Raw genomic sequence first — 23,306 nt, 5'->3', positions numbered from 1 at the left:
AAACCTCTGCCAAGGCAACACCAACGTCTTCTCAACAATTAGTCAGAGATGGATTTTAAATTGAGAATATCTAAAATAAACTTGATTGCTCTCACAAATGAGAGTACTAAAAATGAACCCGAGCACTCTCAAAAATTAAGTGAAGAAACAGGGAAAATAATCCAGATTCTTTGTCGGGTACCAAATCGATCTCAAAATCTAATCAGTCTGTGCCAGTCATGATGCCAAACATCCCTGAAAGTTTCATCCATACCCATCCAGCAATTCTTGAGATATTGTGTCCATAGACAAACAAACAAACACGACTAAAAATAATACCTCCACCTTCGCTAAGGCAGCAGTAAATAATAATCCTTTCTACTGGAGGCACATGGCCTGAAATTTTGGATGGATGTAGGACTAGACAATTGCATCAAACCCAGTATGCAACTGGGGTCAACCCCAAAAGGATGAAAGGCAAACTGGCCTTGGTGGAATTTAGGAGAAAAGAGTGCTAAGCAGTTTGCCTAGCATGCTAATGATTCTCCCAGCTTGAAGCTTTATTATTATTATTATTATTATTATTAGTAGTAGTAGTAGTAGTAGTAGTAGTAATAATAATAATAATAATTGTTTTGTCTTGGTATAAAAGATGGGCTACAGCAAATATTCTGCTCAATACCATAGATTTGCTTGTCAGTTGTTTGACCGTAACCAGTTGAGCATGTCCCTTAGTGGCTGACGATATGTGCATCTCTGATCATGAGCAGAAGTAGTGGGGGAGCATCATAGCCATGTGTTGAGAGGGATTCTTTGGGGTTTGAATAATTCACCTCTGGAAACATGGGTGGTTCTTTTAACATCCTTAAACAACCCTTATTCAGGGACCTTTTGAGCGGGTGGGCTACTCAACCTGAAGAAAATTCTAACTGGGCCCCACCTGCAAGGTCATGTGCTTTTTATCTTGATATGAGATCACCATGTCGCGCACATATGGTTGTGATGCATGTGCCTGATGTACCCTTATCAGACGGGTAATCATGATGGATATACTGGGCTTCGTATATTTTACCCCAGTGTCACTTTGATGGCATGCACTGCTCTCTCACTCAATAATAATAATAATAATAATAATAATAGTTTAAAATTCTGGCACAAGGTCAGCATCAACACTAGTGTTTGACCCGAAAAGGAATAAAGGCAAAGTTGACTTCAATGAAATTTGAACTCAGAATGTGAAGATGGACAAAATACTGCAAAGCATTTGACTCAGGATACTAATGATTCTGCCAGCTCACCACCTAATTATACTAATGATAACAACAGCAACAAATGATATTAGTGTTCTTAATAATTTTACCATTATTTTTATTAAGAAAGTAAAATAAAAACTGAGAAGAATTAAAATGAAATGAAATAACCTTTTTAGATAAATTTATTAATATTTTATATTTGTTGCCAATATATTTCTTTATATCTCTTTACAGAAATATCCTTTAATTTCTCCTCCAACCCCTATCTCCTGTACCCCTCACACATACCTGCTTTCATTAATACTACAATGTAATACAATAGTCTTTTAACAGCAACAAACACCATACAACACACATACACATCTCCACTCACAATAGCATACACACCCCAACCAACACCACATCTCCACACATACACAGCAGCAAATTGGAAGACAAAAAGCATTGTTGTATTTATTGCAGTTCCCTATCTGCCAAATTCGTTAAGCTATATGGCTATATTAAAAAACACTTTCCTAAGTTTCTATACTCTAAGACAAACCCACACACCTAGGGAACAAATTTCTTAACCACCTAACTATACCGATACCATTAAAAAGAAAGGGTGATCATGGTTGGAACGTTTTTGATTGGAAGTTTACTCATTGAGAGCTGACCTGCAACTAAATTGCTAAAACATTTACACATAAATATGTAAGAATTAATATACATACTGCTTTATAAACACACACATACAAATATAAATGTACAGACAGTAAATAATTACACAGACACAAACATATAGAATGATTCAGAAGGGAAAGGGGTGAATGCTGATTCCTTACAGCCTTAGTATATTACTGGTACATATGGCTTAAAGTTTACATATAACCAGGACAAAAAAAAAAAGAAATGACAACTATAAAGGTATTTGAAATTTGCCTCAATTCTCATTCTACTCCTTAAGAAAAAGGAATAAAATATTCCAAGACGAGCTGATGTTGAGTACACACACACGCGCGCACGCGTGCATACAAATAATGATTAACTACTAAGCGTTGATACTGCCCCCCCCCCACCTTCATTTTTACTTGCTGAATCTGGAAGAAGAGCCTATGATCCATTGCAGGCCCTCTGAGATAGGTGAGACTGATGTTATTAATGTTCCATTTAAAATGTTGCAAATGAACACCTGCAGGAAAGACATGAGCAGGGAGGAGATTCCAGGGGGATAATGATCCGGGGAATAACAACTGGGCGTATGCAAGAAGAGTATTGATGAGGAAGAGAGACAAGTGAACTTGGGGGAGGGGGACATGAAGTGGTGGAGATATAAGACTAACCAGCTCCAAGGTATAGAGACCATTATGGTTGCAACAGAAAAAACAGAGAAAGGAGATGGTATGCCTGTGGGCCAGAGGTAAGAGTATGTCAGTTAGTGATGGAATGCCAGTCACCCAAGTGGTTCTTCTCTGGATGTAGTCCAGGATGCTTGTATGCATAGCCATAGCGCCATTTCAGGCGGGGGAACAGCACTCCATTATGGGCTTTACTTGTGGGCCAACAGAGAAAAAATAGTCTTTGGGATGTAGCCCTAGTTATGCTAAGGACATGCTTTTACCAGGAGAGATCCTCAGTAACAGTGAGGCCTAACATCAGGAATGACTATAAGAGTTTTAGCTGAGTGCTTCTTGTGTTTAGAGAGAGTGTGAAGTCATCAGCATCATCATTTAATGTCTGTTTTCCATGGTGGTATGGGTTGGACAGTTGAACAGGAGCTGGCAAACCAGGGGATCACAACAAGCCCCACTGTCTGCTTTGGTATGGTTTCTGCAGCTGGATCTCCTTCCTAACACCAACCACTTTATAGAGTGCACTGAGTATTATTTACATGGCACCAGCACCAGTGAGGTTACCAAGTAACTCACAAGACAAGAACTCCTCAACTGAGTGAGTGTTGTATTGAGGGAGGTGGCTATATGCTAGGTGATGGGATGTTAAAATATGATAGAGAGACTGGTACAGGTGTCTTGTTGTAAGGGAGATACATGGTTACTCCTCTTGGAAAAGAAAGAGATGATGGTGGTGAAAACGGTATTTTCTTGATATGAAAAGTGTTTGGGGATCTTTTTATTGTTAAGAGACAAGGTTGCTCCCACTGGAAAATGCTCTCAAAGTCTCCATTTATGGAATCAATGCCGGTTTTGGTATATGATGTCTTTGATTGCCTGTGGATGATGCATGGTTAGAGAGGATGAAAGGCGATGTCATCTGCATAAGAGTGAGCGTTGTTGGATGTAGCAGCAAATACGTCATTGATGTATTAAAAGGAAGAAGGGACAGAACCCTAAGAAACACTAGAGCTGAATGAGAATGGGGCTGAAAGAGCTCTATCTACACATGCTGCAATGACGCAATCTAACTGTGCTACCGATCCAAGAGCTGAAAAGGGATGCAGCCTGTAGGAAGTAAGTTTGACAATAGATCTGCATGCCAGAAGCCCGTTCAATGGCACAAGAGAGTAGGTTTCCAGTCGATCTGCACAAGCCATAATGGTAGTAACTGAGTTAAAATTTATGTAAAATAAATTTATGTCACTACACTCACGGAGTGGTTGGCGTTAGGAAGGGCATCCAGCTGTAGAAACTCTACCAGATCAAGATTGGAGTCTGGTGCAGCCATCTGGTTCGCCAGTCCTCAGTCAAATCGTCCAACCCATGCTAGCATGGAAAGCGGACGTTAAACAATGATGATGATGATGAAACTGTTTATACTTCTACAATACAAATTCTTTTATACAATTCCTAACAATATCTAATTATAAAAATATGATTGGATGTTTTAAACATTGAATGACTATCAGGGTCCAGTAGAGTAAAACGGGAATCAAAGCGGGGGTCCACAAACAAAATATGGTTCAGAACCACTGTTTAAACCAAACCAACGATCACAACAAAACTTAAGAATGACGAAGTGAAAATCAAGGGTAACAACTTTTGAAGTCTATTCGTATATAAGAACGACAACTCATGAGACTATAAGACCAGTAACTCTTCTTTACAAGCTGCCGTACTGACTGATAGGTTACTGTTGAATAGACAACCACAAGATAGGTTTAAGTCAGTGTAAGTAAATATGATAACCTACATATTACAACATATAATCAGTTCCACAATTACATAATAATAACGTTACACTCCTTTCAATTTAATTACAGAGCTATTATTTTAAAATTTGCTATTTCAAGTTGAAACGGATTGAACAAAACTTCTTACAGTTGTTTTCTATGGCCAGATATGACATAACTTGTACATCATTTCAAGTAAAATAACCTCTAGATGAAAAAGGCATAGTAATGTAACGTTTCATATCCGAACTTGGAGCCATGTCTGACAGGTTTGAATTAACGTTTTTTCCTTCTACACCTCCTCCTAATTTAGTAATTTCGTTCCTATCCTTCTCACCTCATCTTATTCTTTTACTTCTCTCTCACTTTTCCTCCTCGTTCTATCTAGCTCTCTCTCCTATCACTTCTTGTCCATGTATGAAGTTCCAATGGTTCCTGCACTTCTTATTAGTTGCAGCCAGTTCTTCTTCGAGGATGTAAATCTCTGCTGTCTCTCTTTAATTTCTCTCCTGTCAAGTTTTTCCTGAAGAGCTCTGTAACATTGAGTTTTCCACTCCCCATGGCAAGTTCACTGTACTCTTTTTGTCAATTTTACTAAATCTTAGTTAAACACATCTTTACTATATCTATATTACATTTAATATAACATGGGTAACTTGACAGCTTCATTAGTATCAGGCAAATGCCTTATGGTTATTTGTTCAGATTTGTGTTCTCTTGAGTTTAAATCCCACCATCATTCAGGTGTCAATAAAATAAAGTACTAATCAAATTTTAAGGTTAGTTCCTCTCTGTCTCTCTCTTTTAGAAGTGGTTAGGCTACACAATGAGGACATGACAGATAGCCATTTCCACTCTACTGCAGTGCAAGAACATGGTCTTCAAAGTTCTGGTGGAGTATGGACTTGTGACTTTAAAGATACACAAAATAGCCTCTATGTAGTCAACTGAGCTGCTAGAAATAACAGCCAAATAGCCTTCAAATCACACTCACCATAATCATCATCCTTCATCCTTTCACATCTACATGGGTTGGCCAGATCATTATGGTCCAAGTCAGTTCTTATTGAAAGTTACTGCCCACTTAGACAGGTCAGAGGACCCCCCCCCACCTTTGTCATATGTTCCATGGCATGGTTTCTATGGCTAGATACCTTTCCTAAACCAACTGCTTTGCTTGGAAGGATGTCCTGAGCAAAACTAAGATTCCTCCCAATATCACATCTCTCATAAAAATGGAAAGAACACATTAGATATTGTAATCCCAAAACCCTGAAACTAATGGATGGTCACAACTGGAATGCTTTTGATCAAAGGACTGTTCAGTCAAGACTGACCTTGGGCTAAATAACAACAACAACAACCTACAATAAAGTAAGACAACAAAAAAAAAGCTATTGTATGGTTACTAGATATGTTAATATGCTAGAAATAGCAGTTAGTCTCCTTCAAAATGCATTCTACTGCTAATAAGAAGGGAAGGACATGTAAGACAATATAGTTATAGAATATGCATATTTTTTTTCTTTGTAGTAGGCTAATTGTAGTCGTAGATGTACAAAAGTTGAGGATGTAATATCTATTTCTTTACTACCCACAAGGGGCTAAACACAGAGGGACAAACAAGGACAAACGGATTAAGTCGATTACATCGACCCCAGTGCGCAACTGGTACTTAATTTATTGACCCTGAAAGGATGACAGGCAAAGTCGACCTCGGTGGAATTTTTGAGGATGTAATAGCTTTAACTTTACATCTGCAACTAAAAGAAAATCTGTGGGGATGTCATATAGGAAGAGAGAGAACTCACCGGTCACTGACGTTGATGGTTGAACTGTTTCTTCATCTGAGTCACTTGATGACCCATGGTCACTACTTGGAAAGATAGCCATTGCTGCAGCTGAAGCTACAGATTTCTTCTCATGCACTAAAAGTGTTCGCATGATGTCATCACTGCACTCCATAGATTCTGCTTTGGATGTGCTTGGCTTGTGCATCACTTCAGCTGGCTGAAAACAACACAGAAAACAAGATATTCAAAATATTTAACAACACTTCAAAAGAAACAGGAGTGAGAAAGAGAGAGAAGGAGAGAGAAGGAGAGAGGTAGTGCTTTTCTGTTCTATAAGAATTTCTTTTCATGGACTTCTGAGGAGAGACTAGAACAAGCTTACCAATAATAACAGTATCAAAGTTTGGCACAAGGCCAACAAGTTTGCGGGAGGGATAAGTCAATTACATCGACCCCAATGTTCAACTGGTACTTATTTTATCGACCTTGAAAGAATGAAAGGCAAAGACGACCTCAGCGGAATTTGAACTCAGAGCGAAAAGATGGACGAAATGCCGCTAAACATTTTGCCTGGTGTGTTAACAATTCTGCTAGCTTGCTGCCTTAAGCTTCATCATCATCATCATCGTCATTTAACGTCCACTTTCCATGCTGGCATGGGTTGGACAGTTTGACTGAGGACTGGCAAGGTTTCTACAGCTGGATGCCCTTCCTAATGCCAACCACTCCAAGAGTGTAGTGGGTGCTTTTTACATGCCACTGGCATGAGGGCTAGTCAGGCAGTACTAGCATCAACCACGCTTAAATGATGCTTTTTACATGCCACCTGCACAGGAGCCAGTCATACAACACTGGCAACGACCACACTCGAATGGTGCTTTTTACATGTCACCGGCACGGGAGCCAGTCAGGTGGCACTAGCAATGACCACGCTCAAATGGTGCTTTTTACATGCCACCGGCACAGGTGCCAGTCAGGTGGTACTGGCATTGGCCATAACAATGACTTCACTTGACTCAACAGGTCTTTGCAAACACAGTTTATTGCCCAATGGTTGAAGAGTACTATTAAATGGGCCGGTTATGCTGCACTGGATAGGCCACAGTTACAGTCTCACTTGGCTTGCTGGGTCTTCTCAAGCACAGCATATCTCCAAAGGTTTCAGTTGTTTATCATTGCCTCTGTGAGGCCCATGTTCAAAGGCTACTAACCACATGGTCAGAAGTTCAAATTTTAGTATTGTCAATGCGTAAGGCACCTATCTACTTGCTTCTGTTTGCCTGATTGTCTGAAAAGCTAATTTCTTCTCAAAACATACAAAACTCTACTTGAAACATTAGAATTTGTGTCACCACTGTAACATTTGAGGGTTTTATTTAAAGAAACAGATTTTACTCTGACTTCTGAATTGAATGCTTTGTAGTAGGAAAATACATACATCCAGCTATAAAACCAATTGCCTCTACAAATAAATCATCTTACCAATGCAAACATGGAAAAACAGATATAAAGTAGTAAACCATGACAGTCTGGAAGATGGACGTGAAATGATGATGGTGATGATTATATTATGTGTGTGTGTGAATGTATGTATAAATAAGTGATAGGTATGGCTGTGTGGTTAAGCTTGCTTCCCAACCAAATGGTATTACAGCCCCAGCTCAACCAAAGCTTTGTGAGATTTGGTAGATGGAAACAGAAAGAAGCCTGATGTGTATATGTGTCTATGTGTTCCTTGTCTTGAAACCATACGATGCTTGTAAATCATCATCAAACAAGCAATCCAGTCTTCTATGATAAACATGTCTGACAATGGGGAAATATGTAAGGGTTGGTAGCAGGAAGGCCATCCTGCCATAGAATATCTGCCTCAATATAATTCCATTTGACCCATGCAAACATGGAAAAGTGGACATTATGATGATGATGATGATGTGTGTGTCACCATCCGAAGACCCGGCGACGTAGTCAGTCCACCTGTGCATACCTTCCCTCTTATGACACTTGTGAAGACCTGTTGAGGCAAGTGTGTGACACTTGTGAAGACCTGTTGAGGCAGAGGCAAGTGTGTGACACTTGTGGAGACCTGTTGAGGCAAGTGTGTGACACTTGTGAAGACCTGTTGAGGCAAGTGAAAATCAAATCAAAACAAATCAAAATAGATGAACATCAATGGAATTTGTATCTTTGTGGTTCCAGTACCGGTGGCACACAAGAAAACCATCCGAACGTGGCCGTAGCCAGTACCGCATCGACTGGCCTCCGTGCTGTGGGCACAACAAACACCATCTGATCGTGGCCGTTCGCCAGCCTCATCTGGCACCTGTGTCGGTGGCACATAAAAACACCATCCGAAGACCCGGCGACGTAGTCAGTCCACCTGTGCATACCTTCCTACTTATGACACTTGTGAAGACCTGTTGAGGCAAGTGTGTGACACCTACTTATGACACTTGTGAAGACCTGTTGAGGCAAGTGTGTGACACTTGTGTAGACCTGTTGAGGCAAGTGAAAATCAAATCAAATCAAATCAAACCAAATCAAAATAGATGAACATCAATGGAATTTGTATCTTTGTGGTACCAGTACCGTTGGCACACAAGAAAACCATCCAAACGTGGTCGTAGCCAGTACCGCATCGACTGGCCTCTGTGACGTGGGCACATAACAAACACCATCCGATCGTGGCCGTTCGCCAGCCTCATCTGGCACCTGTGTCGGTGGCACATAAAAACACCAACCGAAGACCCGGCAAGACTAGTCAGGCCATAACCTGTGGCCCCTACTTGGGACGTAGTCAGTCCCCTGTGCATACCTTCCTTCCTTCCTGTGACACTTGTGAAGACCTGTGAAGACCTGTTGAGGCAAGTGAAAATCAAATCAAATCAAATCAAAATAGATGAACATCAATGGAATTTGTATCTTTGTGGTACCAGTGCCGGTGGCACACAAGAAAACCATCCGAACGTGGCCGTAGCCAGTACCGCATCGACTGGCCTCCGTGCTGTGGGCACGTAACAAACACCATCCGATCGTGGCCGTTCGCCAGCCTCATCTGGCACCTGTGTCGGTGGCACATAAAAACACCATCCGAAGACCGGCAAGACTAGTCAGGCCATAACCCGTGGCCCCTACCTGGGACGTAGTCAGTCCACCTGTGCATACCTTCCTTCTTGTGACACTTGTGAAGACCTGTTGAGGCAAGTGAAAATCAAATCAAACCAAATCAAAATAGATGAACATCAATGGAATTTGTATCTTTGTGGTTCCAGTACCGGTGGCACACAGAAAACCATCCGAACGTGGCCGTAGCCAGTACCGCATCGACTGGCCTCCGTGCTGTGGGCACAACAAACACCATCTGATCGTGGCCGTTCGCCAGCCTCATCTGGCACCTGTGTCGGTGGCACATAAAAACACCATCCGAAGACCCGGCGACGTAGTCAGTCCACCTGTGCATACCTTCCTACTTATGACACTTGTGAAGACCTGTTGAGGCAAGTGTGTGACACCTACTTATGACACTTGTGAAGACCTGTTGAGGCAAGTGTGTGACACTTGTGTAGACCTGTTGAGGCAAGTGAAAATCAAATCAAATCAAATCAAACCAAATCAAAATAGATGAACATCAATGGAATTTGTATCTTTGTGGTACCAGTACCGTTGGCACACAAGAAAACCATCCAAACGTGGTCGTAGCCAGTACCGCATCGACTGGCCTCTGTGACGTGGGCACATAACAAACACCATCCGATCGTGGCCGTTCGCCAGCCTCATCTGGCACCTGTGTCGGTGGCACATAAAAACACCAACCGAAGACCCGGCAAGACTAGTCAGGCCATAACCTGTGGCCCCTACTTGGGACGTAGTCAGTCCCCTGTGCATACCTTCCTTCCTTCCTGTGACACTTGTGAAGACCTGTGAAGACCTGTTGAGGCAAGTGAAAATCAAATCAAATCAAATCAAAATAGATGAACATCAATGGAATTTGTATCTTTGTGGTACCAGTGCCGGTGGCACACAAGAAAACCATCCGAACGTGGCCGTAGCCAGTACCGCATCGACTGGCCTCCGTGCTGTGGGCACGTAACAAACACCATCCGATCGTGGCCGTTCGCCAGCCTCATCTGGCACCTGTGTCGGTGGCACATAAAAACACCATCCGAAGACCCGGCAAGACTAGTCAGGCCATAACCCGTGGCCCCTACCTGGGACGTAGTCAGTCCACCTGTGCATACCTTCCTTCTTGTGACACTTGTGAAGACTGTTGAGGCAAGTGAAAATCAAATCAAAACAAATCAAAATAGATGAACATCAATGGAATTTGTATCTTTGTGGTACCAGTGGCGGTGGCACACAAGAAAATCATCCGAACGTGGCCGTAGCCAGTACCGCATAGACTGGCCTCCGTGCTTTGGGGACGTAACAAACACCATCCGATCGTGGCCGTCTGCCAGCCTCATCTGGCACCTGTGTCGGTGGCACATAAAAACACCATCCGAGCGTGGCCGTCTGCCAGCCTCGTCTGGCACCTGTGTCGGTGGCACATAAAAACACCATCCGAGCGTGGCCGTTCGCCAGCCTCGTCTGGCATCTGTGTCGGTGGCACATAAAATCACCCACTACACTCTCGGAGTGGTTGGCGTTAGGAAGGGCATCCAGCTGTAGAAACACTGCCAGATCTGACTGGCCTGGTGCAGCCTTCGGGCTCCCCAGACCCCAGTTGAACCGTCCAACCCATGCTAGCATGGAAAACGGACGCTAAATGATGATGATGATGATGATGATATATATATATATATATCATCATTTAGCATCTGTTTTCCATGCTCACATGGGTTAGACGGTTTGACTGGAACTGGTAAGCTGGAGAGCTGTACCAGGTTCCAGTCTGAATTTGGCTTGGTTTCTATGGCGGGATCCCTTTCCTAATGCCAACCTCTCCAAGAGTGGAGTGAGAGCCTTTTACATGTCACCAGCACGGGTGCTTTTACACGTCATGGCACCAGTCATGACAATGATTTCACTTGGCTTGATGAGTCTTCTCAAGCACAGCAAACTGCTAAAAGCCTCAATCACTTACGATTGCTTCTGTGGGACCCAACATTCAAAGATCATGCTTCACATCAGCAGCAGTCACTCAGCTCCAAATGGCTACATGCTTTATCAACAGACAAATGAAAATCAAATATTTCAACTTTTGCTGCATCTTTTGTTACCCAAAAGATTACAAGTCTAACAACAGGAAGAACATGAAACCAGTTGTAGAAACAACTGTTCCAGCAAACAATAAATCCTTCTATACACAGAAGTTGAAAACAAGAAGAACTCCCTAACTCTTACCTTGCCAATAACAGCTGTTGGTTTCTCAATTGTACTCTCTTTCATCCAGACTGGTTGTTCTTTCGCAGGTTTGTTATCTCGCTGGTTTGTTTCCTCTGACACTGTGATCGTCACTGTATTCTCCTCATAACCATAGCTGATGTTTTTGGTTGCTTCACCACTCCATACCGATTTACTATCATATTTGGGATTATTACTTTGGGATCTGGAAAGGAAGTGGACAAAAACAGTTAAACGAATGCAGATGGTACTTAGTCTGATACTGTTCTTTATCATCATTATATTTTTTAATTTTCAAACAGATTAGAGGAGGCAGAGTAACACCTATGAGTGGTTAGTCTACATTACAACTAGAGGAGCAGAGGGCTGGTTTCCTGGTTTCTCTGGCATGTATATTACTCCCTGAATGGGACGTCAGTCCACTACAAGATCACTCATTTTAAACAGTTGAGTGGACTGAGCTAATATGAAATGAAGTGCTTTGCACAAGAACACAAAGCATCACCCAGTCCAAAAATCAAAATGAAAATCTTATTATCATGAACACAACCCCACTAACCACTAAGCCATTGTACTTCCACACCCATAAAACATGATCTGAATACTTGCAAGAGTGGACTCTGCTACAAGCACTAAACAGGACACCAGGTCAAGTATAATACACAAAAACTGGAACACTCCTTCTGTCCAACATCTACAGGTTCCATTTACCAAATTTCTTTCAAAAGGCTTTGAATAACTCAAAGACATTTACTAAATATGCAGCCAGTGGGATCAAATCCCAGAGTACAATGTGTAAAACAAATTTCGTAACCCCACAACCATGTCAGAATAAACACATACACTTAACATCAGCATTGATGTATCATTAGATTTTTCCATGCAAGAATAATTAGACATGCTTGCAGTACAGTGAATCACCATTCATCTAGGACCATTATCATCTTATCTATAAACAAAATATCTTAAACCTTTTAGCATTCAAATTACTCTGTCATATGTAAGTGGCATGTAAAAAGCACCTACCGGTCGTGGCCATTGCCAGCCTCGCCTGGCTCCTGTGCCGGTGGCACATAAAAAGCACCCATTACACTCATGGAGCAGTTGGCGTTAAGAAGGGCATCCAGCTGTAGAAACACTGCCAGATCAGACTGGAGCCCAGTGCAGCCTCTTGGCTTCCCAGACCCCGGTCGAACCATCCAACACATGCCAGCATGGAAAACGGACGTTAAACGATGATGATGATGATGATTGCTTTGAATTCATTGTGCATTATATCCTAGCTTTGAGAGTTTGATGATGTGATGGTTTATTTTTAGAATGACATTGTAAGGTAGGTATGAGAGGCCAGATTGGATTGGTTTGCACATAAAACAGATGGAATATTTTGATCAGATATGGTCAGTTTAAAATGCTAAAGGGTTTTTAAGATCTCATATTACAGTGTCCCATTCCTCCAAGACAACTACTTCCACTCTACTGCAATGTAATAATGTGGTTGCTGAGGCTCTGGAAGAGTATGACACAGGACAAGTTATGATACAAGTTAAACAGATAGTGCTGGAAAGGTACCCATAGGACACTCTCTACCAACTGTACGCAACACTTTTCCCTTAAATGAATAGAGACATTACATGGTTTAATACTACATCTTTATGAGTGGATGTCTGTATTCAAGTCCTCTCTGTTGTATTTAGACCAGACTCTGTTGGATGTTGACATGAGTTCACAGCATACCAACACCCTTTACACTTTTTAACATAATTTTGTCCACTTTTCTAACATCCACATATCACTGCTTGTTAACAGGCAAATCACATATCCAGTTCCTTCTCCAAGACATAAATCTCTCAACAGTGAAATATATCAGACTATGGAGCCTATATACAGCCAGATGGAATGGACTGTTAATGGTTACATGTCTTGACTATGTACTTGTTACAGCAATGATGAAGCATTGTATGAACTATTAATACTTCAGATTCGTTGTCTGAAACTGAACTGCCTCATACAGTCACCACTCTCTGCACACACACATAAAAATATAAATTATTTCAGTACCCATGTCTGTGTGGGGGCCAGCATGCCATAGAATAGGCCCAACATTTATTCTGCTTGCCATAAAAGGCAACTAAAAGTGGCTGAGGTAGGATTTGCACACCAACCTTGTAAACCATCACCAGTAACTATTGCTCAAAACAGAGTTGTTGCCTGAGTGATGCAAATGTGTCATCTGGCAGGCTAGTAGGGAATCACCAACAAATGGTAGATGCAGCAACATGCTGTTATAGCATATGCCCCCACACTACTATTACTAGTCACATGAGAGTAGGGATCTATACTTGGCAAGTTTTGCTTCAGTTGGTAGATCATGGCAAGGCAACATTGCAGTGTCCTCTCCCAGATGCAGACCTGAGTAAGGTTGCATGTAAAAGCAGCAGTTGACTATGCAGCAAGTCTCTCCTCTTCATTTTACCAAAAGGCCAATACAACTTTGCACTAGTAACATTGCAGGAGATACCAGGACAAAGTTGAAGACAATTTCAGACTGCTTTAGGGACTCCAGCTCCTGTTATATTACCAATTAAATTGAACCTTGAAGGAAGGAAGATAAACTGATCGAAGATTTGAATGCAGAATATAAAGAATGAAACAATGCTCTAGTAATTTTGTCAACGACAATATCTAAATATATATATATAATCATCGTTTTAACAACCACTTGCCCACGGTGACACGCAGTGGGATTGAACCCAAAACTTCTTAACCACACAGCCATAAATGTATATATATGAATACTTAAAAATACATACTTATATACACATGCACGCACTAACATCGGACTACAGTCAACGGTATTTATCACTGGCTTATAAACCCTAAGTGGAATTCTCGTTTGATGTCATTTTAGATGAACGGAAGCAAATCCAAGAAAGACAACCAATACTCAATATCACGAGTTACCTCCCTTACCTACATTCTTGTCAACGAACTTTCCTATAATCAATAAACGTGTTATTTTCTCGCGTAAACTATGATTTTCAGTGAAATCGTTCTTCACTCAAAACAAAATATCTTTCTATAGTGATAATTATATTATTATATTTCAATTCCCATTCCAGATCTAAGACGATAAGTATTACGCTTTTTAATCAAAGAAATATTAAGAGTACTTCTGAAAAACTATTTGCAAGTCAAAGTAGGTGAGACAGTTCCCACCTCTCGTAAGAAAATACTTTTACCCAATAAGTCTCCATCCAACAATATCCTAGTGTCTCCCATCACAGGCCGATATTAACCCTTTAAGATTATTCTGTCAAATACAATGCTTACTTATTCACATTGCCTTGAATAAATCATGGGCAAGACTTCCGCCCGTCCTCCTCCCACCCAAAAAACCACCCGTTTCTAAAAATGTTTTTTTTCGACACAAACCCCACTTTTCGGCTACGGGGAATACGAATCTACAAAAAGAATTGGCAAAAGTCGATTAGGGTGTTAGAGTTAGTGTTGGGGAAAAAAGTCAAAATTGAAGAATTGGGGGGAAGGGGGAGAAATTTTACAATGCCGATTTTTGGCAATTTTCCAGAACCTCCGTATCCAAAAACGGGGGGGGGCTATGACAAAAAAAAATTTTTTAATAAACAAATTTAGGAGAAAGTGGGAGGGGGGGGGGGCGAAGTTCTTCCAAATCATGCATCATGTAGCTTCCATATATTGATGATGCAATTGTTTATATTTAGAATGACATTGTAGGATAGGTGTGAGAAGCCGGATCCAGCCAATTTAAATGTTACATGGACAAATACTTTAAATCCCACCCCACCCACTGGAGGCAGAAAAAGAGGAGAGAAAGATTTACATACTTTTGTGTAATTGATTTCATATCAACAGGTTCTGGTTCAAGAATCTCCGGTGCCAACCGCACATCCTCACATTCTTTCAGCAAGTCATATATTGGTTGGATCTGTTCATTGAACTTTGCTAACATTGTCCGTGCATCCTGTTTTGGTATTGCACTCTCATCTTCCTCCACCTCTACCTGACAAATCATACACACTAATAAACCGGTGTATGGGTCTAATAACTGGCCGGCCTCCAGGTCAGTGTAGGTCTTCTCACACTGTGTACACTTGAAGGACGACCGACTTGTGCTCTGACGCTCAGCTGCCTCAATCTTTCGATAGACGTGATCCAATTTATATTTGACAACATTGACAAAAACTTTATAGTTGATGAAATAGTAGTTGTGCCGAGTGGTGTGACCCTCAGCATCAGTCTCAACCCTCATGCGCACTTTCACAATTTTATCCATTTTCAGAGTATTCAGCATAGAACGTAACTGTTTGCGCTCAAACTTCAACAAATCAATAATGTCATCTTCCTTCATACAAGGATGTCGCACTAAAAGATCTAAAATAATGGCGTGTTCAATACTGTAGAACCCTCGTACTATGAGGCGGACCAATCTTTTCAAGGATTCTGGTACCTCATGCAGTAATTCCACTTCCATGTCTCAGCAATACTGGTGAAATACTTGCAAAAAAGAAAATGAAAAACACAGATATAAGTAAAATTGATAAAAATCAAAACATCACTTACATTAGAAACATAATCAATACAGTCATTGGTCATCCAAACATCAACAAAAGACTACCAAGGTAGTCACATGATCAATTAATTGTAAGTCTAATTCCCAATCATTTAAAAGACAAATCAAATGTCTTACAAGAGAATATCAACTAGTAAAGGGGGAAGAGTCAGAGGAGGAAGGACAGTGCCTGTGACCTTTTCTTGGACCTCTGGGACCAGTGAAAGGAAGTTATCCTCAGATCAGAAGCCTGAACAGATGATGGCATCAAAGCAGGCAACTGAATAAATCTACCACTTAAAAAATAAGAGCAGTCTCTTTGACAGGCTTCCTTATAGTTTTCATCAACCCAGTTTTACTTCAAGGCTGTTGTTGAAGACATTTGCTCAGGATGCTGCGCAGTAGGATAAAATCCTAAACCAGATAGCTGCAAAGCAAACTTGTTAAATCCCACAGTAGTAAGTCTAATTTATTTATATCAACTAATTAGTTGTGTAAAACCTGGGTGAGAGGACTGACAAGTAAGACCACATATAAGGGTAGGATAAGTAGATTCAGGAATATCAGTAGTCTGATCAGTAATAAGATTCCGTCTTCAGCCTATTTCTCTTCACCACACAAGAACTCAGGACAGGCTGCTGATTAGCAAAAATGAATCAAAGATGTATAAATAAAACTTAAGTGGGCTTCACAAACGATATGAAGGTAAACATGACACAAACTGGATGATTAAATTTATGAAAGACAGGGTGAGAACCATAACATTAGCTATCTCCCATATACAAGAGTATCCATAAATTAAATGCCTTAAACTATTTATGTCTCAGTAGAAAAAGAATATATAAGTTATGTTACCTAAATGACACAATGCTACAATTGGTATGAATGATAGTATAATGACTAAAGAATCAGGAAGTTACAAATAAGGGTGAATTAGTATAGAAGGAGAACTATACTTCCATTGCTGCTAACCACCCAACCCATGGTTAAGTAGCATTTTACATTTTCTCTGTTGTTTTAAAATGTTGCTATGGCTTGACAAGGTCTATCATACAGTATTTTGAAAATTGTCACAATCTTATTTTCTCATCTATTAGGTCATCATCATCGTTTAACGTCTGTTTTCCATGCTAGCATGGGTTGGACGGTTCAACTGGGGTCTGGGAAGCCAGAAGGCTGCGCCAGGCCCAGTCTGATCTGGCAAGGCTTCTACAGCTGGATGCCCTTCCTAACGCCAACCACTCCGTGAGTGTAGTGGGTGCTTTTTACATGCCACCTGCACAGGTGCCAGACAAGGCTGGCAAACGGCCACGATCAGATGGTGCTTTTTACGTGCCACCGGTACGGGGGCCAGACGAGGCTGGCAACGGCCACAATCGGATGGTGCTTTTTACGTCAGCAAATTAAAATCTGACCTCATCAGATTCTATTCCCCGAATACCTCCCACTGTCAGTACACAACAATAACAATACCATTTTTGACTATTAGTTTTGATTTTGTTAGTAGTTATTGTCTTTCCAGTTTACAAACTTCCTCTTGAATTTATTATTTACATCATTTGGCGTTAGGAAGGGCATCCAGCTGTAGAAACACTGCCAGATCTGACTGGCCTGGTGCAGCCTTCGAGCTTGCCAGACCCCAGTTGAACCGTCCAACCCATGCTAGCATGGAAAGCGGACGTTAAACGATGATGATGATGATGATGATCAATAAACAATATGGAAAATAATTCTTTTTTTGGAAGATAAAGCTATAAATAATTTCAAATTTTGGCACAAGGTCAGCAATTTCAGGGAAGAGTTAAAGTCAATTATAAGAACCCAAGCATTTAACTGGTACTTATTTTATCGATCTTGAAAGGAAAAAAAAGCAAAGTCAACCTCAGCAGAATTTGAACTCAGAGTGTAAGTAACTGAAAGAAATGCTGCTAAGCAATTCTGCCAGCTTGCTGCCTTAATAAAAGCTATAAATAACAGCATATAACTATTATAAAAAAAACCACTGCATGGAAAAAGTTCAAGGCTGCCCATAGGATGGAAGGATTAAAGTTTCCAAAACTGATGTAAAAATTCAAAGGACTGCTATAGTCCAATGTTATAATGCTTGTTTTTTTAATCGTTTAATTGTAGGTTTGTATCCCAGAAGTAACCTTCAACATATTCTATTTAAATGGGTTTCTAACCCAATATTTACACACTATTATTTATAGCTTAATCTGCTTCGAGACCCACCAATCCAAAAAAGAATTCCTTCACATTCTCTTGAAGTTTATAAATTCTTATGACATCAACATTATGGAAAGTATTTTTTCAATCAATCACAGGCTTATTCTTGAAATTTTATCAGTCCCGTAAATTTTTTTAGAGAAAATGAAGAAAAATAGCATATTTTAAAATAATGTTTTGTTGGGATTTTTCCCAACTAATATATTGTGGGATGTATAAAAAAAACTCATTATACCAGTTGCATTCCCTTGAATTATAACTTTTGAAACTCAATAGCAAAGAAACAAAAGTTCCTGCACATCATCCACTGCTTCAATGAGTTGTTTGCAGAGTTTATGAATTGTTACATGTGGTTGTGCTATAAGTTCCCATGATATGGGAGTGATTTGGGTTGAAACTCAGTGCATCACTATTTGGTTGTATTTTTGCATTGCTTGGCATGGCAGCTTTGATGCATCAAATAGTGAAGGTATGATTGCACAAATGTATCCACTCCAGTGGTATCCCATGAGACACCAGTCCTCATCTCCAAGTTAAATCATTTGGACGTTTCCCATCTGACCAATAAAACAATACATACACAGCATACAGAGGAGACAATCAGATTACTATTCAACTCCCAGCGAAAATTTGAGGACTGCCAATTAAAGAAGTAAAAACAAAATAATAACACATTAATGGAAAAGTCAACTACTTCGCATCATTACTTTTAATCTAATCACAATTAAGAACTCGAATTCAATTTATAACAAATTAATTTTATATATTTCCTCCTTATTTGTAGACAATATGGGATACCAATTCACAATAGGTAACATGAAAAATGAAGGAAAACAAAATTTATTTTTGCGATTGCTAGTGTTGTTGTTTAACACCAGGTCAGCTTTGAACAAGTAAACATGACCAGAGGCTTTCAACCGCGACTTTGTCACCCTTTTTTTGTATCTATGAAATAGATAAAGAATTAAGAGTTCTCCATCCTTCCTGTCTTTTCCTAAGCACCGAGGGCCCACACCCACTTTAGGAATATGTATTATTGTTTTCCTGTTTTAGAAACACATAGTGTACTTCTTTATTGAGACTGTCGGATATGATCTGAAAGCTGTTTCGCTGCTATTTCTGGCAGATCGATCCTGTATCTCTCCTTACAACATTCTGGTGCAGTTAATTCGAATCCACTGGTTACAAAAGAAATGAGAATTATATTTTTATGTCTAATATAAATGAAACTTGGATAGAGGGCATACAAAAAAAAATGTTCATTAACTGTGAAACCTACAAGATGTCAGTTCGCTTCCCACATGGCACTCCCATTTTCTCTTCATTTACATCCTTCCTATCCATCCCACGTTTACATTTACTATATGGGTAAATATTGGATAGATTAAAAGAACATTTTGGCGGGGAACATAATTTCTGTTTTAACTATTTACATATCGATGCAATCAGTTTTGATGTGATCAACAAATAAATGTATACAACTTGTAATTAAACACAAGTATACACAATACCTACACAAACACGAGTCAAGACTTTACGCTAGATCTACAAGAAACAGCAGCCAAATTTTCCTTTATTCACACTCTATCGTTTTAAAAAAGGAGAAATGTAGCTTTAAATAGTTATGAAAAGAAAGAAGATTTGATAGGCGTGAGTGGAACATCACTGACCATATGATCTTGGGCTAAACAACAACAGTTGATCTAGGGCTAAACAGCAAATATATATATGCATGTGTGTGTATGTATATATATATATATATATATATATATATATATTTAATACGGTGGTTCTCGCAGTGTATGTGTATAGAAGATGAAGGATAAACTTTAGCGATGTTCGTTAAGTTTTCTTGGGAAAAAGGCGAACCGAATATAGACTCCCAAATGTAGCTTGTTGGAGAGAGTGTATGTTAAATATTAGTGAGATACAATAAAACTAACTTACACACAAATACTAAAGATTAGCCATTACTGTGAGCAATTCTTGTTATAAACAAAACATTTGTGAAGCGCGCCATCAGCTTCCGGTGGCGGGTGTTGTTACAAATCAAGGAATGTATCTCTAAAACGAAACGAAATTTAGTTTCAAACACAAAACGGAATACGATTCGTTTGTAATGCGATAAATAAAACAGTTGTTATTGTTGTTAATTAACCACAGTTCGGTCATTAGATTGAAGAACATTCCGACGTTGACCATCCCATCTTTTGCTCAAGTCTACCGTGTACAGGGTATTATCTGTCCCTGCAGCGCTTCCTTGCTGATTCGATATTGTAGAGTATAATAATAGAATACTAATCTCATCTCCCACCACCGCTTAGTTGCCCATCATCCATGGACAATTATCTTTAATGTCAGCCTTGTTCTGTTGTCAGATCTTCAACATCTTTAATTGATATATAACATATCTGAGTCTGATTAATGGAATACTGAAAAATTCTGAAGAAAAAAAATTCCTTTAGCATTGTAGTAAAGTACAGCAAGTGAAATATGAGAAAAAACGCACTAAATTGTAGACGTGATTTCTGTAATGATTTCTACTAAAAAAAAATTCAAAGTAATTTTTCTTTAGTTCTGTCGTGTAAAGATGCGTGGCCTACTGATTAGGGTATTGCACTCATGACCACCAGATCGTGACCGTCATGTCAAAGAAACTGTCCCAACGTCTTTTCTGTCTGTCGTAAGAGATGACTAAATGAGGTTCAGGTAGGATTTGCACTCCGATCTCGCAAAAACCCTCACCAGCAACGGCTGTCCAAACAGTCCCATGGGGTTGGAGAGTTGTCACCTGAGTGGTGAAGAGGCGTCATCCACCAGGAGCAGTAGATTACCAACAAATGGTGGATGCAATGACGCACATGCCACCATGCTAAAACAACAACAACAACTACTACTACTACTACTACTACTACTACTACTACTACTACTACGCACCATTCGAAAACTCCCACGGGCCGCAGTTTTTCCCGTTATTACTCCACATCTAGGTACTTTTGGCTTATCATTGGCCAATGTTGTAAAGTTCCTTATCAGGGCATATGTCTGCTGCGAACAATAGGACGGATCAGTTTTCCTATTGACAGTATAGCAGAATCAAAACTGAGTCACTAGGTAGCTGAGTAGACATCCCGACCAAACCACAGTAGTTTCATGTGATCAGCCAATTAAGTTACCAATCAGCATCAACCCATCGCGTGATCCTACTTTCTAGAACTTTCTCACTAAGCCCTAAATAAAGGTGACGTTTGGTGGTAATCCTAGAATGCTGAGACAGCTGCTCAATGTCTCCATTCTCATTCACCACCAGCCATCAGCAGATAAAAGACACAGATTTTGTTGCTATGAATATTCCACGATTATTTTCTAATTGTGATAGGTCATCCTCAGATTGCTGTATTAGTTAATTTGACAGAGATCGCAATAGTATGTCATTTCCTGTGTGTAATTGTCGCTATTTTTGTAAAAGTACCAACACAGATAACACTGTGTGCAGTAAACAAATCTTTTTTTATTATTATTATGAGTGTTGTTACTTCTACATGCAATCCAAGAAACACATTTTCATTCATCAGTAAAACTCTAGTCGTGACAATAGATACTGCAGGCTGTTGCAATATATGCAGTTTCTCACAAAAGGGGATATTTTACAACCAGTTGGTCAGCTCGGGCACGTAATTGAAACATGTCAAGGCAAGCTACTCCAGACTGATGAAGAGCAACGACTCATAAACTAGTCTCTAAATGCTGGCTTTGCTGGGTGGAGGTTCTTATCTCCCCTGTTTGAAAACTTAAGGACACGGAACGCTTGTGTCACATAGCCAACTGGAAACGATGTTTCCTGGGGCTAGATAGCAGTAGCATAAATGCAGTGAGCTTGTAGAAACGTTAGCACGCCGGGCGAAACGCTTAGCGATATTTCGTCTGTCTTATGTTCTGAGTTCAAATTCCGCCGAGGTCGACTTTGCTTTTCATCTGTAGAACGACCGTGCGAAAAGGAGAGGTGACGAATAAATGACTCCTTGAAACACCGCACGGTCGACTTACAATAAAAACCAAAATATGGATAAATGAATTCAAGTGCCAGAAAGAATAAGGAGGAAGACGACACAACCGTTAGAATGTTTAAGAGAAAGGTTTTATTTAGAAGTTAACATGTGGGTAGCAGAGTGTCTGTGTACGTGTGTGCGTCATAAGTACATACATAAGAACAATAAGACAGGCCGTCAAGCATACAATAACGTGTATGTGTGTACAAACAAGGGTGTATGCGTGTGAGATAAAATACAGAGCATAGAAAGTCTATAACAGGACACAATGAAGATAAATACTAGTTCGTAGTAATGAACGCAATAGTAGTAGTTCTGTAACAATGAGGCTGAGGCGACAATTGCAGAGCCGGTTGAACACATGCCGTGTAGCGGTTGTGGTTGCTATGCTGTGCCGGGTTACTTGGTACAGAAGGTTCTCGCGGGTTAAGCTTACTGTTAACCATAGGGAAGTATTCACAAACAGCGTAAAGTTAAACCTAAGCGATGGCTGTGGCGTCGTTGAGATGAAGGCGGCGGTGGTGGAGACGACGTTAAGATAAAGGCGGCGATAGTGGAGGTTCTGAAATGCTGTTGGTGTTGTCGCTGTCTGGCGCTGGAATTGGCTGTGTCGCTGAGTGCTCTGTGGTCAGAGGTTAGTCCTTAGAAGGACTAGAACCAAAGACTAGATAAGGTTTGTTGTGACTAGCTTTATAGAGATTAGTAGGCTCCAGCAGAGAATTTAGAAGACTGTGTCACGGGACCTTATCAGAAGGCTGCGATTGGTTGGGTCGCACATTGGCGCGAAATAAAGCAAGAGACAAACTGCACTAAAACCAACCAATCAGAGTAGTGGACACAACAGGGCCCAAGCGGCCGAAGGTTAGCTGTTATCTGCTACGTCCGTATTTGTGTTATATATGTCAGAGAGAGAGAGAGGGGATGAATTTCACTAAGGGTACGCTACATATCCCTTCGGGGTCGATA

At 40.3% G+C, this 23,306-nt stretch overlaps 1 protein-coding gene across 1 annotated transcript in view; it reads right to left on the bottom strand.

Annotated features, from left to right (window-relative positions):
• The window catches only part of LOC115232586 (general transcription factor IIE subunit 1), a 46,400-nt gene extending 26,045 nt beyond the window's left edge, over positions 1 to 20,355 (bottom strand). The window contains exons 1-4 of the mRNA XM_029802550.2: positions 20,239 to 20,355; positions 15,341 to 16,010; positions 11,475 to 11,679; positions 6,150 to 6,348 (exon numbers count right to left, since the gene is read on the bottom strand). Of these exons, the coding sequence (XP_029658410.1) occupies positions 6,150 to 6,348; positions 11,475 to 11,679; positions 15,341 to 15,987 (1,051 nt within the window). The 5' untranslated portion in view covers positions 15,988 to 16,010; positions 20,239 to 20,355. The remainder of the gene's footprint in view (positions 1 to 6,149; positions 6,349 to 11,474; positions 11,680 to 15,340; positions 16,011 to 20,238) is intronic.
• Between the last annotated feature and the right edge of the window lie 2,951 nt (positions 20,356 to 23,306).

The sequence above is a fragment of the Octopus sinensis genome, linkage group LG2 (assembly GCF_006345805.1).
Source record: "Octopus sinensis linkage group LG2, ASM634580v1, whole genome shotgun sequence".
Taxonomy (NCBI): domain Eukaryota; kingdom Metazoa; phylum Mollusca; class Cephalopoda; order Octopoda; family Octopodidae; genus Octopus; species Octopus sinensis.
The sequence above is the reverse complement of the archived record's forward strand: the minus strand, read 5'-3'. Positions and strand labels throughout refer to the sequence as shown.